The 16,455-nt window shown below is 44.9% G+C and overlaps 1 protein-coding gene across 1 annotated transcript in view; it reads left to right on the forward strand.

Annotated features, from left to right (window-relative positions):
- Positions 1-16,455, forward strand: part of SRBD1 (S1 RNA binding domain 1) — a 781,048-nt gene that overhangs the window by 362,843 nt on the left and 401,750 nt on the right. Inside the window, exon 14 of the mRNA XM_078649673.1 lies at positions 3,260-3,356. Coding sequence (XP_078505799.1) covers positions 3,260-3,356 — 97 coding nt within the window. The remainder of the gene's footprint in view (positions 1-3,259; positions 3,357-16,455) is intronic.

Genomic DNA, 16,455 nt, shown 5'->3' on the forward strand with positions numbered 1-16,455 from the left:
TAAAGATGGTGATTCACCTGTTATCTTTTCTAAATACTATCCTGTTTTAACGTATCTGCACTACTCTGAGTTGAGAAAATGGAATTCACACACTATCACTGTTCCTACTGAATTTTCTCATTTAAGTTCTCTTTTTCAAAACCGGTGTTTTAACTAATTTATCCGAAATTAAATGTATTTTCCTTCTCCTAACTCCACTTTCTTTTGCCCTTCTCTGATGCTTGTCTATGTCCTGGATCTTTAAAAAGTGCAAAGCTAAATGTATTTCATTTATTTTCTTCCATCCTATTTTTTCATTATGTAATGGGAGTAAAAACACTTGGTTACAGTGTGTAGCTCATTCTTAAAAGACCCAGAGTGCTGAAACAAGCAATGTTTATCAAAAATGGGTGCTTAATGTAAAATAACACAGACACATTAATAGTAGACCTTTCATAACAAATACTACTCAAAAGAGTTAAATCTAGGATAGTTTTAGTGACATTTTAAAATGTAACATATTGTAGTCCGTTCTTAGGATTCGTCAGAAGACCATAAATCCATAGCCTTATAGCATGAAGTGTATCAAATATGGCTAACGATGGGAGAAGTATAATCGGGGCAGCACTGGCAAAGCCAATAGATGTGACGTTGACTGCTAGTCTTTTGTATTTGTCAATTGAATTGTTTTATCATTGTATTTGCAAAACGTTGTTTGGGTCCTCACCAAACTAAAAAAAAAAATGTCTTAAAGGAAAAATGTTGTTTGGTCTTAAAAACACTCATTGCATAATAGTACCTGGCACTCAAGGGAGCTCTGTTTACTGATGTGCTCCTTGTGAAAAGGCCGAATGCCATCCTCACAGTGAAGTTAGACAATGGTTGAAGTTGGCTGATCCATTGTCCCACACTGTATGCTGAACTTGGCTGGAAAAATGGGAATGACACAATAGTTGACCAATGGATGAAGAGGGCTCCCTGAAAGCCAGTGTAAGTAAGCATATTATACATGTAATTTTTGTAAAATCAAAAGGGCTTGGCTAGCACCAGTCCTAAAGATATTGGCGATGCAGGTGAAGGAAAGTTAAGAGAGGAAAAAGGTTAATTACATTGAACAGATATTTCTTAGATGACTATTTACTTTATTCGCTATTTATTTACTGTCAAGCTGCGAAATATCAGCCAAGAACATACAAAATTATCCTTTAGCTCTCAATTTTATACACAAAAAAACATTGATTTTACAAATGTTACCCCTAACATTTTCCTTTCATGCTTGTGCGCAGTCGGGCGTTTTAGAGTTGTAGACAAAAATGTATTATTATTTTATCATATTTGTATGCATTGTAACACTTGTTATAGGTGTGCAGCTCCTACCAAGAAGTCCCAGAGTCAAGTGAGCCAATAACCAAAAATACCTATTTTAGTTTGGAAAGACGTTCATAGGAAAGGCATATTTTGTTTTGTTATTAACTTTGGCAAAGTTTGATGAATCTGCACAAAACGTTCCAAAAATTGTCTTCTACTGTGGCTCCATCATGGAAACTTTTGTGACGATCTGTTGAGCAGTGGCCATGCAAAAAGGGGGTGGGGGTCTCAAACATGCAGTTTTCCAACTTCATTCTATACCATCAATGTTTGTTTTTGTTTTTTAATGATGTAAGAGTTTAGGAAGCAATGTGGGTATTCATATCATGGTATATGTCATTAGTGCTGTCATTTGAGTGTCATCAATTATGTAATTTAACATGACTTTAGTGATGCAATATGTGAGGACTAAAGCAGTGTGTAAAGTCATTGTTAGTTCATTAAACCATAACTGGCGCATTTTAGTGGTGTTTTGGTTTTTAAACTTTATCTAATTTCAGCGCCTAATTAAAATGTTACTTTAACCTTTGCTTTTTTCAGTGCCTGTGTGTGTGTGTGTGTGTGTGTGTGTGTGTGTGTGTGTGTGTAGATATATATATATATTTATCTATATATATATATATGTGTGTGTGTGTATATATATATATATATATATATATATATATATATATATATATATATATATATACCCATATATATAGGTATAAAGAGTTTATGAAGGCTATGCGTTCATCCAAATACAGTTTGTTTATATTGGTGAAACGAACATTTCTCCATTCTATGACTTTCTTAGATCCAAGTTTGTAATTCCTATGCTATTAACCGTGAGTGGTTCTTTCAATGGAGTTTTACTTTCAGAATTGGTAGTATGCAGAGTTTGTCCATATGTTTAGAATGGTCACGGATAGGGGGGTCATTTAATCAGATAAACATCATATTACTATATTAGCTAATGTTATGATAATTGGCAGTAGTGGCCGGTGTGTTGACAGAGTGGCGGCGTGAGGATGGGGGTGATGGTGAGGGGGGGGTTGTGACGCGGGGATAATGACGGATGGATGAGACAAATCAAAAAAGATTTAAAAAAACACTAACTTGCCAAATAGCCATATTGCATCCCTCTCTTTTGCAGGCACAGGTTCCAAGAGTGCACTGCTGCCAATCTTGACGCTGCTGAATGCAGTGTCAGGATTATTTGCGCTCCCAGTTAGACTGGTAGCCTGCTCTCCCCAACTCTGCAAAGCAGCTGGGGTTGGACAGAACTTCAGTGTGCATGACGGTTTGGCTGGCTTGAGATGGCTGGCCAGACTGTCATGCGCACTGAATATCAGTACAAAACACTCCTCCAACAGCCTGTTATCCACCTGGACCCACCCCAAGCATCAAGCATCAGCTCTGAGAGAAAAAATAAAACAATGAAAGACAAGGGTGTATTATCATTTTATTGTTCATGTTTTTTGGCTGCTGGCAGGTGGGGTGGCGCTCCTCTGCCATAGTTGAGGAGCCGCCACTGTAATTTGCTGGTTTAGCGAAACATGTTTCTTTTGTAATGCATGTACAGTGGATGTGGGAGAAGTGGAGGCCCTTTACGCATGGTACATTCAAAGTTGAATCTCTGTATACTGGTTATGGATGGTGAAAGGGATGTTACTTGTATAAATAGTTAACAAAACATATCACAAATGTTTTGTAGTAGGCCCCACTGTGAGGAGCTATTGACCAGATGATTATATTTTGAGTGTGATGCCATGTCAGACTAAACTAATATGGGCTTTAATACTTTAGAAGCCATCATTGTGGTGAGGAAAATGCACAATCTTCTATTCAAGTTTTACATATCTATTTATGCCACTCAGCAAACATCACTTTTAATCTGACAAACTCTCTAACTAATTGCATTGTGTTTTTTTAGACCAGATACTTCACGCTGATGTTGTCTATTTACATACTGGATCTAATCTTGCCTACCGTGAAGCAGAGAAGATAAGGAGTCTTTTGATAAACTACAAGTACGCTCATTTTATTTCTGTATGAGTAGTATAAAAAAAAATGAATTTATTTATTGTTCTAGTTTTGCTAGAAGTAGGATGTTCTCCTATGAAAAAAAGAGCATAAAACATAACCATGCTTGGACAGATAGCAGTAGTGTGTTAAGTACCCACACTAAGTTGTACTGCCCGATTTTTATTTCGTTTTTTGTGAGTCAATGGTTGAGAACCTCATCCCATCTTTGTTCTCCCTGCCTAGGGACATTTGAATAAAACAGGCCTAAATCATGCATTTTACAGCACAATTTTCACCGAAACTGCTTAAAAATCCAACAGTTCTCAAGGGGGATTAGTAAAATATCCTAATACTTTCATAGTCTGCGTTCACTAATCCTCCAGAGCTCAACACGAATTATCACTTAAATATCAATTTTCAGAAATGTACCCTTTTTTTAATCTCCAGACATGTTTATGAAAACGCACATATTTGTGTTCAATTCCAGACAAGTTGTATTAAATAAATGTTACTTTTTTCCTAAAGATAAACCTGTTATTTTCATGATTAGAATACAGTTGTTGTCCCAAATGTTACCTTTTCATTTTGTATAAACCTTTATCCTCCCAGTTATTGGTTGTGTTTATCATTAGGTTCTCCTATACAGCACATAAAATGATTATGGCCTTTAGCCCAGGGATTCTAATGAACCAGTATTATGTCATGGAGAGGTAGAATTATGTGAAAATGGGAACACTATGGCAAGATAGTAAGCAGGATGTATGACGTTACATCGCGAACTTTTACAACGCACACCGTTACAACGCAATTTTTACAACGCAGATACATTTACAACGAATGCTTTTACAACGCATGACATTACATAGCAGATGCTATTACAACGCATGCCATTACAACGTAAGTATAGGTAAGTATATTATTTTTTTTTAAATGTAATTTATTAAAATTTAATTCGTTTAATAAATTAAATTATTTTTTAATAATTAATTTGTAAATATATATACTTTAAAAAATAGTTTATTTTAAAAAGAACAATTATTATTAAAGAACTAATATTAAAAAATAATAAAATTATTAAAATTAATTATTTAAATTATTTAAATTTATTTATTTAAAAACTGAACCCTAAAAATACCCGTTACCCTAAACCCTTAAAATACCCATGTACCCCATAACCCATACCTAGCCCTGAAACTTAAAAATACCCCTGTACCCCAAAACCCAAGCCTAGCCCTGAAACCTAAAAATACCCCTGTACCCCAAAACCCATACCTAGCCCTGAAACCTAAAAATACCCCTGTACCCCAAAACCCAAACCTAGCCCTGAAACCTAAAAATACCCCTGTACCCCAAAACCCAAACCTAGCCCTGAAACCTAAAAATACCCCTGTACCCCAAAACCCAAACCTAGCCCTGAAACCTAAAAATACCCCTGTACCCCAAAACCCAAACCTAGCCCTGAAACCTAAAAATACCCATATACTCTAAAACCCAAACCTAGCCCTGAAACCTAAAAATACCCCTGTACCCCAAAACCCAAACCTAGCCCTGAAACCTATAAATACCCCTGTACCCCAAAACCCAAACTTAGCCCTGAAACCTAAAAATACCCCTGTACCCCAAAACCCAAACCTAACCCTGAAACCTAAAAATACCCCTGTATCCCATAACCCAAAACTAAATATATACTATTACTTAAATTAATTTATTTAATTTACATTTTAAAACAAGCACTGGCGTTGCCAATAGGTCTCGCAGTAGGAAAGTTGGAGCTATTACAATTGCAAATAACAATGCCTTTTATTTTTCTTTTCATTTTAAAAACATAAAGGGCTTTGTCATTTACAAAACCAATAGCCCCAACTTTCCTACTGCGAGACCTATTGGCAACGCCAGTGCTTGTTGTGCTTAGTAATTTCATACCAGTTCACGGCTGCATTATATTTTACTGGAAACCCTGCTGTTTTTGCAAAATTGAGATTTCTTTCTAGGGGGCCTATAGATAGTATATTCAAATTCTTTTCTCCAATTGGGCTCTTCATCTCAACCCAGAATTTTCCCGATATAAAACCAAACAAATTAGTAGCTTAGAGGTGATGTAAGCGCCCAAAATTATCAGATCGATTAAGGGTGGGAAAAAGAGATAGGTCGAGTCACTTTGAGATCAGATTTGTAGTGTGATGTATCCAGGGTACAGAAGACATCAACACAAGAATGGCTGTTTTCGCCTGCAGAACCTAATGTGTGTTATGGCCATTTGTATAATGTTGTATGTTGTAACTAGATCCAATTTGATCTAGCATAGCCATGTGATGTCATAGAACATGGAATGTTTAGCATGTCATGGGTGAGACTAGGACTGGCAACTGCTGTCCCGTCTTGGCAGTTGCTGTCCTGTCTTGCAGGGTTGGTCACACACTTGTTACTTGACTTATAATAAACCATTGTGAAGAAACTGATGGTGCATGTTCACTCCAATTGCGACGAGGATGGGATCCACCCGAGAAGAGCACTCTAAGTGAATTTGCGTGGGTACACAGTAGTGGCAGAGACCGAGCTGCGGTGGAGCTCTATGGCCAGGAAAATGGCGTCAGGACGTGTACATTTTAGTGCTGGTAATGGGGAGAAGAGCACCGTGAGGCTGTGACAGGTTTAATCCCTGAGGTGAACTAACGTAAGGAGGGCCAGTTTGGGAGAGAGAGGAGTTTGTGTGCCTAGTACTTGTGAAGTTTGGGGAGGGAGAGCATGTAGTGTGGCGAGTGCGTGACTGCACGAGCGCAGGCCAGTGCAAGTGAAGTGGATCGGTGGAAGAAGCCTCAAGCGCGGCGCGTGCACTGACTGCACAAGTACCATCCTGCGTTCTTGCGTGAGGTGCCGCAAACCGTGAGCAGGAGTAAGGGAATGGCGAACAGCCTGAGCGGCTGTAGCGGAGCATGTTGCGAAGTGTGCCAGGTGAAGAGATGTTCACCCGAACGGTGAGAGGAGCCCGTCAGCCTAACTGTATCTTGTAGGAAGACGGTCGAGGGCTGCAGGAGGTGCGTGGAGAAGTATTGCTGGTAGCACAGAATTCTGTATTGCTCGGTGTTTCAGGCAGAAGGAAACTTTTACAGTTCAGGGGCACTTGCTGGCAGTAGTGTCTGTTCGTGTAGAGCTGAAAGTAAGTGCTGGCAGTCAGGTGACCAGTGTTTTGAAAGCAAGAAGACTCTTAAAACAAGCGTGAGAGGACAAGGACGGATGCCGGCTTGAAAGTAGATAAACAAGCTTCTGTGATCTGCGACACGGCGGGAGGGGGCGGAGCGGGGAGAGGGGAGAGGTGCGACACGGCAGGCAGGGGAGGAGAGTAGGAGGAGGAGGGGGGAGGAGAGTAGGGGAGGCACGGCCTAGCGGCCGTGCGCTTGAAAGTAAATAAACAAGCTTCTGTGATCTGCGACACGGCGGGCAGGGGAGGGGGCGGAGCGGGGAGAGGGTGTGAAAACAGCAGGGGCCTAGAGTGCGGCTGAGGGAACTGATGTGCACGCGCTTTTAAGCTCAATGCACATGCGCATTGAGCTTAAAAGTCACGGGCACTGCAAGGAATCGCCACGATTCCTTGCAAGTTAGTTAAAGAGTGGTTAAGCCCCAATAGTCTCGCAAGCTCGATGCGCATGCGCATCGACAGGCGAGACCTAAAAATGATTTAAAAAAATAACATACTTACCAATACTTACGTTGTAATGGCATGCGTTGTAATAGCATCTGCTATGTAATGTCATGCGTTGTAAAGGCATGCGTTGTAATGGATCCTGCGTTGTAATGGTGTGCGTTGTAACGGTGTGCGTTGTAATAGTTGCGTTGTAAGGGTTGTTTCCCAGTAAGCAGGATTTATGTACACTTTTAAAAATGTCATGAGGAGTGTCTGTTTTCCACTTCATACAATGCACATGTGTAACATTGAGCTGTGTGAGAATACCTGCCAACCAGGAATTTGGGTAGTAATAGTACCCATCATTAGTGCCTGTGTGTCAAATCACCAAGTTTGATTTGGCAGCGTTCTGTGCTCTACTACAGCCTAATGTTCATATCTCTCTGTGGTCTGTTTTGATAAGCCCTTGCCAGTTTTAATCTCATTGCTGTTTAAGCAAAGGACATGTACAGACTGAATATGGGGAGAGGGGTTGGCCTAACGGCTAAGGCGCTCGACCTCAGACCTGGGGATCTGGGTTCGAGTCTCGGTAACGACGCCAAAAGCCCCCTGTGATTCTGGGCAAATCACTTAATCTCCCCGTGCCTAGAATGAAAGTGTGTCCTCATGTAACGCAACTGGTGCTATGTAAAGCGCTCTGATAACTGATTCGGTTCTAGTTCGCGCTATATAAAAAAAAAAAAAAAACTCTGCAAGAATGGGGCGATTATACAAATGCCTCTAGTTTGCAGTGAATAGCCACAATTATGTCATGAGTGGTCACAGTAGGTCGAGAAAATGCACCATCATGCCAGGGATAGCCAGAATTATGTCAAGAATGCCTCTGATATGTGATCATTAGGCTACTATTGGGTCAGTGAAACAGAAAGCCTGGCTGTTAGAGGATAACATATATAACATGTTATGTATGACATTAATCAATGATAAGAAAAACAAGCATTGGCTTAGGCAACGGGTTCCGCCTATGGGAAATTTCTTGCATTTGTCAATATTTACATATTGCACAGAAGTGCAAACTGTTGTGCAGGCTCAATTGCGTGGCCCGCATTGACCACGTCAGAGCTTGTTTTTTTTTGTTTCCCTTAAGCCATAGGTATAAAAACAGCAAGGGTGTGGGGTCAAGAAACACGAGGGAGGAGGGTGTGAAACATAATAGAGAGTGGGAGGAGGGGTTAGGTAACATAACGTAGAAGGAGTGTGGGGGTGCTGGGTGACACAGAGGAGAACCGAACGAGGGGCTGACTGAACGAACGTAAAGCTCTGTGCAGGCGATACCCAATCAGAAGCACAGCGCAAGCGCTGCACAGGCAAAACCCAAAAACGTATGGGTGGTACTTGGCACATAGATTTAAAAACTGCCGCTTTCATTGTGTGAATAAGAGATGCTTAAGTGATTGGTGTTAAGGTGCCCAGCATCAAAGCACCACGTTCCATCAAAGTTAATACAGCCTTACCCCACCCCATGGAACAACCTTTCAGTTGCATGAGATCACAAACATTGTTTGCAAGTGAGAAGATGGTTAATGCAAGGACACAAAGGAAAACCCTCAGAAGTGTCTCCCCTTTCAACCGAAGGCTATGAGTATCCGTGAGATATTGGCGATTTAGAGAGGCCCATCATCAAGCTTCGTTACGTCACTGGTTCTCAATGCCCTTCTCGCTCTTTAGCACAATTCTGAGCCAAGCCTCCATGATGGGGGGAAAACTATTATAAAAAGTCATAATTTAAAGAGTGAAGGAAGTGTTATGCACACGCATCCTCGGAGGGACTAGATTAATCCGGGCTGTCCCTGAAATAGCTCCGAGTGATGTAAGCGTTGAGTACAGGGTACGGTACGCTTTGAAAATTAAATGTATAGGTAACAATACTGCTTCACCACAGTTAATGCGATGTCCTTTTATTACTGATGGTTAGCTCTGATTTATGTTCAACAGTGCACTGGTGCACATTCTTCTCTGTTTCCCTGTAACGTCCTTAAATGCGCATTTTAATGAACAGCAACTGGGGTGCAGCTCTCACTGTGCAGAGCACAATATAGGGGTGCGATTCTTGTGCGTGAATCAGACTGTCAGGTGGAGCAGTCTCTTCTGTGAGGGTCGCTGTGCTTATAAAAAAAAATGAACCTAAAAACCCAGCATCTTAGGCTCAAGTCTCCAATGATTGGCTCCAAAGTGGAACTGGTTTTGCACAAACATGAGAAAATCGGTTTGTATACGAATTTTTGTGCTTACATGTTACTTAAGGAAGGGCATTGACGCAAAACATAGGACAGAGGCTGCAGACGCACAGCACACATGAAGGCAGAATTTGGCATTAATGGTGTTTTCATACGCGCCGAAGAGCACAAATAACAAATGAGAGTGTGGCGAGAAGTTGACATCACATTTACTACTGCCCAACTCTATAAGAACTGCCAAATCGAGGAAGGTAGGAGGGTTGAGGTATTGTTTGCATGAGAACTCCTGCCTCTGAAGACAAAGCGGACGAGAAGCTGGGAGAGCTTCCTGTGTTTCAGACAGACACTGCTGGTAGCACCGCGCCAGAGAATGCGCACACGCCTCAACTATAACCAGAGGAGATGCAGGGCTTTAAGTGGGATACAAAAAACTGGGGTGGTGGGGTGGGGGTTCTCCCCTAGGGGCGCGTAATTAAGGGAGTGGCTTAAAACACTCTAAATATCTGTGCTGAGCATAGCGTGCCGCCCGACTGGCATTTTGCTGCTTCTGTCCATTCATCCCGATACATAATACAACAAGTAACGTTACACATACACCTTAGTAACTCATATGACTTTGTTGTATATAATATTAAAAATTCTTGAGCTCTTGTAGGCGAGGTTGTGGCGTAAGGTTAGAGCTTCTGATTTCAATCCTGAGAAAGCAGGTTCGAGCCTGACATCCGCTCAGCATCCTCTGATTCAAAAAATGAACCCCCCTCATTGTGTAATGAACTGGTGCTCATGTTAGTGATAGATATAAAACTGAAAAACCAGTCACTTTGAAGTAACATCAAAAGCGGTGACGGGTGCTATTATTGCACAGTTACGTTCTCCACCCTCTCCCACTCCCCCCACCCACCCTGAAGGTAAAAATGGAGAGCCCGATAGGGACCCGTTTCGGCACCTGATTTTAAGAACTGCTGGGGCTGCTGAGCACCGGCAAGACCCGGCCCACTTAAAGCCCTGGGTAGATGCACTTGTACAACACTACTAGAACTGCAGCCAGAGTGTGATCCCTCTTAACTGTGCTGGCACATTGTTTAGTGTGAGCAAACAGTACTATAGAACACCACAGCACACAGTATTTCACCCAGATTATGGGCACACTCTTAGCATAACAGCTGGAGCAACAAAGTTGCTTGCATTTATGTAAATCGCCTTGCTGATTAAGAGCGTAGACGCGGTCTGTTTTAAATTTTAGTAAAAACTGTCTAACCCACCTCAAAGTTGACAGGTTACTAACTTCGTGTTTCTTTTCCCCCCTGAGGCTTGGCGGTCGGTTGTGGGCTGAGCGTCCCGGCTGGCTCCCACCGATCGCGGGCGCCATCTTGGCTTGGGCTTGTCCAGGTGACCGAGACCTGGGACACACCCCCCGCGCTCCTCCCCTATTTAAACGGCCATTATGTGTCAGCGCAGCGGACGAGCGCAGCGGGCGCGATGAAGGCGCGCCGAAGTGGCGCCTAAGTCAAGCCCGTCTGCGCCCGTCCGCGGCCGGACGGGGCTAGGGGCACCTCACTATGGTCAAAACCAGGTGTATTCCTCATCGGATCTTCGTACTCTTCGTACTCTTCAGGGGGATTGGCCACTGTCTGATTTCACTGTGAACCGTATTGCTTCACTTGGCCTCAGCTTGAGCCGCCCCTCTATATTCCCCTCTGTTCTTTCACAGCCCTCACCTGCTTTCCTCCCCCATGAGTCCTCTCCTCCCCCTCCCCTGTTAACTGTCTGCCTGCTGAATACCAGATCTGCTGTTAGGCACCATCACGAGCTGTCTGTTCTGCTCAACACTACTCAACCAGATCTTTTGTTCCTCACGGAGACTTGGTTTTCCCAGTCCTCCCTCCCTTCTATACTTGCGACTTTCCCCCATCTTACTGCGCCCTCCGGGCTGACCGGCCGGCAGGTAAACTCGGTGGTGGCGTTGCTCTTCTCTTTCGCTCTGAATATCAATTTCTGCGCCTTCCCTCTTCCTCTATTGCGGCCACTGATCACTTACTTATCCGTTCTTCTGTTTTTTCTCCTCCTCTCACCTGTTTGTTGGTGTACCGCCCTCCCCAGTCTACTCCCTCCTTTCTTTCTGATTTCCAGGACCTCCTTTCTACCATCTCGGTCAATAACTCGTCAGTCCTGGTACTCGGGGATTTCAATTTCTGGCCCTCTGACCCTCGAGAATGTGCGTCTTCCAAAGATTTTACAGAGACTTTGCGTGAGCTTAACTTTACCTCCCATGTCCACGCTCCGACGCACACCCATGGACACATCCTTGACCAGGTCTGGTCCCTCAATTGTCCAGTTCTGTCTTTGTCTATGGCTCCCTGTCCCTGGTCCGATCATTTTATGATTTCCTTCTCCCTTTGCCTGAGCCCAGTAAAAAAAACCCAGCTGGATAAGAACCTATGGGCTCGAAATTGGAATCGTGTCAATGTGTCACTTCTATCAGCTACCCTCTCGGCTTCCCCGCCAAATTTGCAGGATCTCCCTTCCTCTTTACAAGCAGAGACTATTAATGCCTGGCTTGCGAGTGGCTGCGACCCGGTGGCCCCACTTCGACGGATCACGACTAGAAGACTCAAGGAGGCAAACTGTTGGTTCACTGAGGAGTTAAAATCACTCAAGTTGGGGGTTCGCCAGGCGGAGCGTTCGTGGAGAAGGGCCTACTGCCCCAAACTGAAATTTAATTTCCTATCCTGTCTAGGGGAATACAAAAGAGTCATTCTCTCCACCAAAACGTCCTACTTTTCACAAAAAATATTGACTGCAGAGAACCAGCCTAAGGAAATTTTTTCCATTGTCCACGATCTGGCGTTCTCTGATGGAACCTCCTTGAAACCCACTCCGACCCAACACTTGTGCGACTCCTTGAATAACTACTTTGTGGAGAAAATAGAGATCATTAAAACCAATATCCCCTTCCCCTCCCAATCCTTTGTAGACCCTTGCCCCCCCCTACTGATGTCCACCTGTTTTCTATTCCTCCCCTTACTGAAGCTGCTTTTCTTGACATCCTCCCTAAAGTCAAGTCAGGCTCCCCTGTTGACATCTGTCCTGCCCGTATTCTTCGTCAAATCTACTCTGTATGCTCCTTGCCCCCTCTCTCCTTTCTGAACTGCTCCCTCACGCAGGGAGTTGTCCCCCCTCTTTTGAAAGCAGCTACCATTGTTCCCATCTTGAAGAAGCCTGGGGCTGACCCCTCCTCCCTTACCAACTATCGCCCCATTTCTCTGCTTCCTTTTCTGGGCAAGGTGCTGGAACGCCATGTCACCGCAGTTTTCAGCACATTTGTGGAGGAGAACGGGGGGCTAGCCCCCCGCCAAGCCGGCTTTCGGGCTAGACACTCCACTGAGGCTGTGGTGGTGTCGGTCCTGGATAATCTGAGACAGGGCTTAGACTCTGACCAACCTCAGGCACTGATCCTCCTCGACCTATCCGCCGCCTTTGACACGGTGGATCATTCCATTCTTCTTTCCCGTGTCAGGGCGGCGGGTATCGGGGGTACAGCCCTTGTCTGGCTCTCCTCCTTTTTGAGGGACCGCACCCAGGCGGTTCTGTTGGGAAATTTCTCTTCTACCTCTCTTCCGATTTCATGTGGGGTCCCCCAGGGGTCCTCTCTTTCACCTCTTCTGTTTAATCTATATATCGCCCCCTTGATCTTTGCTCTTCAGAAGCTGGAGGTCGCCGTCTATAATTATGCCGACGACCTCCAGCTCATCTTTAATCTTTCTTCTTCCTCTCACTCTGTCTCCAACTTTCACTCGGTGATGTCTGTCATCAGGGACTGGATGAATCATAATCATCTTAAACTGAACCCGGACAAGACTGAGTTAGTCTTGACGGGGGGTTCATCCAGTCCCTGGAACTCCTTGTTTTGGCCTCCTTCTTTAGGTTCCCCTCCCTCTCCTTCTTCCTCTGTTAAAACTCTGGGCATTAAACTTAATGACCAGCTCACTCTCCATTCTCAGATCGGGTCTGTCGTTTCCGCTTGTTTCCTAACTCTTCGTACTATCCGCACTGTTTCCCGTTTCTTTTCCTTTTCTGCACGTAAACTTATCCTGTCCGCGCTGGTCATCTCCCGTTTAGACTACGGGAATGCCTTATACAATGGCATCCCGGCTTATAGTCTACGGAGATTGCAATTGGTACAAAACCAGGTGGCCCGCTTAGTTTACTCTCTTCCTAGATTTCACCATGTCACTCCCCTGCTAAAGGAACTCCATTGGCTCCCGGTTCGTGAGCGTGTACTTTTCAAACTGGGATGCATGACTTTCTTGGCCCGTTTGGGTCTTGCTCCCGCCTTCATCTCCTCGGCGGTACAGCCTTACGTGCCCTGTAGAGAATTGCGATCATCTTCCCTCTGCTTACTCACTGTGCCACGTTTCAAGCGTAAGAAATGGGGTGGAGCTAAATTCTCTTACTTGGCCCCGGTGTTTTGGAACTCCCTCCCCACTCACCTTAGATCTTCTACCCAGTATCTTTCCTTTCGTAAGTTACTTAAAACTTTCCTCTTTTCCCAAGCTTTTCTTCTGTAATTCTCTTTCCATTTCAGCTTAGCGGTCTGTTTCTCCAACTATGCCTGTACTTATAAGCGCCAAGAAACCGCATGGTGTACGCTGCGCTATATAAATACTTTAAATTCAAATTCAAATTCATATGCACTGCTGCCTCAACCGACCCCTCCCCCTGCAGCTACGGTCACTAGAATCAGCAGGACATCCTTCCTGCTGACATCCAGAGGTGCCGCCAGCATTGAAGACAGTGTGAACGCAGCACAATAGTGTAGGAAGGTGGATATCTGACTATATGGTTCCCCCAACTTTTTGCCTAGTGTTTTGCTGGTTTTCGACTTAGTTGGCCTGGGAACCTGCTATTCAGGGCCCCAGGCTATCTGCTCTCCCTATAAAATGGACTCCATGTACTTTAGGTACATACCAGATTGGGTATTGGGTCACCTTTGTGAGCTCCTGTATAGTGTACCATAGGTACCCAGGGCATAGGTGCATCCAAGGCCTACCAGGGGCTGCAGCATGTATTATGCCACCCCTGGCTGGCCCTCCAAACTGACACCACAGGTGGACCACTAAGCTTGGGTAAGGTATAGTATACCTATATCTACCTTATATATAAACACATATGCACCTATAAGTCACTCCTATGGTAGGCCTCGAGAATCCTGGAGGCAGAGTGCTTCGTTTTATGTGAGAGGGTGCCCTAGCATGAGCTGAGCCCCTCTGCAGCTTTCGGAACAATCTCCTTATAGCTGTTCTATGATATAGCCATACCATATACTCTGAAGTGCATTATAATCCTCGCGGTTAATGCTAACTTTGGTTTGGCTATATCAAAACATGTTGTGTAAGGTGTCAAACACTTTGGAATACCACCCCCGCCAATTCTGGCGGCCGGGGTAGCATTCCACCCTTCTAGAGGGAAAAAGACATGTATGTTACTGCTTTACCCGGTTAAAGTTAAACAGAGACTCAGCATCACAAAATGGATGCTGCTGCCACAGACACGAGTCTGACCACCTGGTGCTGGGGGAAACTCCAGCAAGGGCGGCCTGGACAATATGTTTTCTGTCCAGGGAGGTGCCATCACCTCCCCAGACAGGGGTTATGTGTATTGGGGCAGGGAGGGCTGCATTCAGTGAATGCATCTAGACATTGCCTGGGGCACACAAGGTGCTCCATGCATAGCCCGGTTCAAACCAGTTGCTGGGGCACTCCAGCCCCAGCTCTGGCGCGAAACTGGACAAAGGGAAAGGGGTGTAACCACCCCCTTCTCAGGTCCACCCATAGGAGGGACCTAGGCAGGTAATCCAGCCCCTTAGCTTAGTATAAGTATAGGAGCTGTGTCCCCAGGACTTTAGATTATCCTGGAAAGAAACTTCGATACAGAACTCTTGGACCTTCGACATTCTATCCTGACTAGAAGACGGAAGACATCTCCCTTGTGGTCAAGGAGTGACCTCCCTGTGCAAACAGGCACCACCAGTAACTTGCCGGTCTGCTTTGTCGACGCTCCCGCCGGAACCCAAAGACTCGGCGACACAGGAACTGGACTCTCAGACTTCTCCGACCCACATCCACAGCAAAGCTGAGACCCATGGCGGAAACGAGAGACGTGGGACCGGACACCCTGGACATCCTGCATTTTGCTAACTGCTCGACGACCGAGTTACCCTCGCAGTTGTGCATTGGGGTACGAGAAGCCCCAGACCCGAGCGCCATTTGCACCGAAGCTCAGCCCTCCACACTCCACGAGTGCCGCGTGGGGCCTGCTCTTGCATTTCAGCTCGCGCGTCTTCCCGGTTCCTTGCCTGTTGACTAGTGAGCCCCCTGAAGACTTTCTTTTTGAACTAAACTGCTTTCCTGGTTGCTCCAGGCTTGCTCCAGCTTCCCTTCAAAGGAGAAGCGCCACAGACCTTGCTGGTCTGCAACAGAGCCAATCTCGACATCCTGCGTGGGTTGCGGTTGCCAAGGCTTGTTGGGTCCAATCTGGATACTGACTCCGCAGTCAACTAGATCCATCGTGGGATAGCTCGTATCCAGCTCCTGGTCATCGTCGATGCCTCCTGGACCTAGTGGCTGAATAGACAAGCTCACCTTCTTCACCTTCAAGCACACAACATCGCCTGGTTCCTTCCTGGTCACTGGCTAGTGACCCAGACTCTGTCCCTTCTGCTTTCAGGTTCTTCACTTCACCGATCCACTCTAGGATCCACCCGGACACTTTACCTCTGGTCGCCTGCAGCACTTCTTTGCAGCTCTCCATAGAAAACGATGACGAAACCAGACACCAAAAGGCACCTATGCACCCGGCTTCCCTGGGTGAGGTAACACGAGTACTCCGGTGCTCCTGTGGGTCTTGACTCTCGAAGTGTCCTAGTCTAAAGGGGTTTTACCGTAGTCCATCCGGAAGTGTCCTTAAACAGTAACTTTGTAACTTCTTTGTTTCCCATTATAAGTCAATGGTAACTCGCAACTGTTTTTAGACACTGCACGCGTCTCCCGTGGGCCTCCTACTTCTTAACCTTTGGTTGTTTAGTGTAGCCCCAGCGATTCTACAGGCCCTAGGCCTAATGACTAACTCTCATGTGATTCTTATACCACTTCTTTAGTATATGGTTTGTGAGGCCCCTAGGGCATAACTGTATTTGTGCAACTTATCGTATGCTAATTGAGTAACTTGTGATATACTTCGATCTCT

Source organism: Lissotriton helveticus, chromosome 6, assembly GCF_964261635.1.
Source record: "Lissotriton helveticus chromosome 6, aLisHel1.1, whole genome shotgun sequence".
NCBI classification, from domain to species: Eukaryota; Metazoa; Chordata; class Amphibia; order Caudata; family Salamandridae; genus Lissotriton; species Lissotriton helveticus.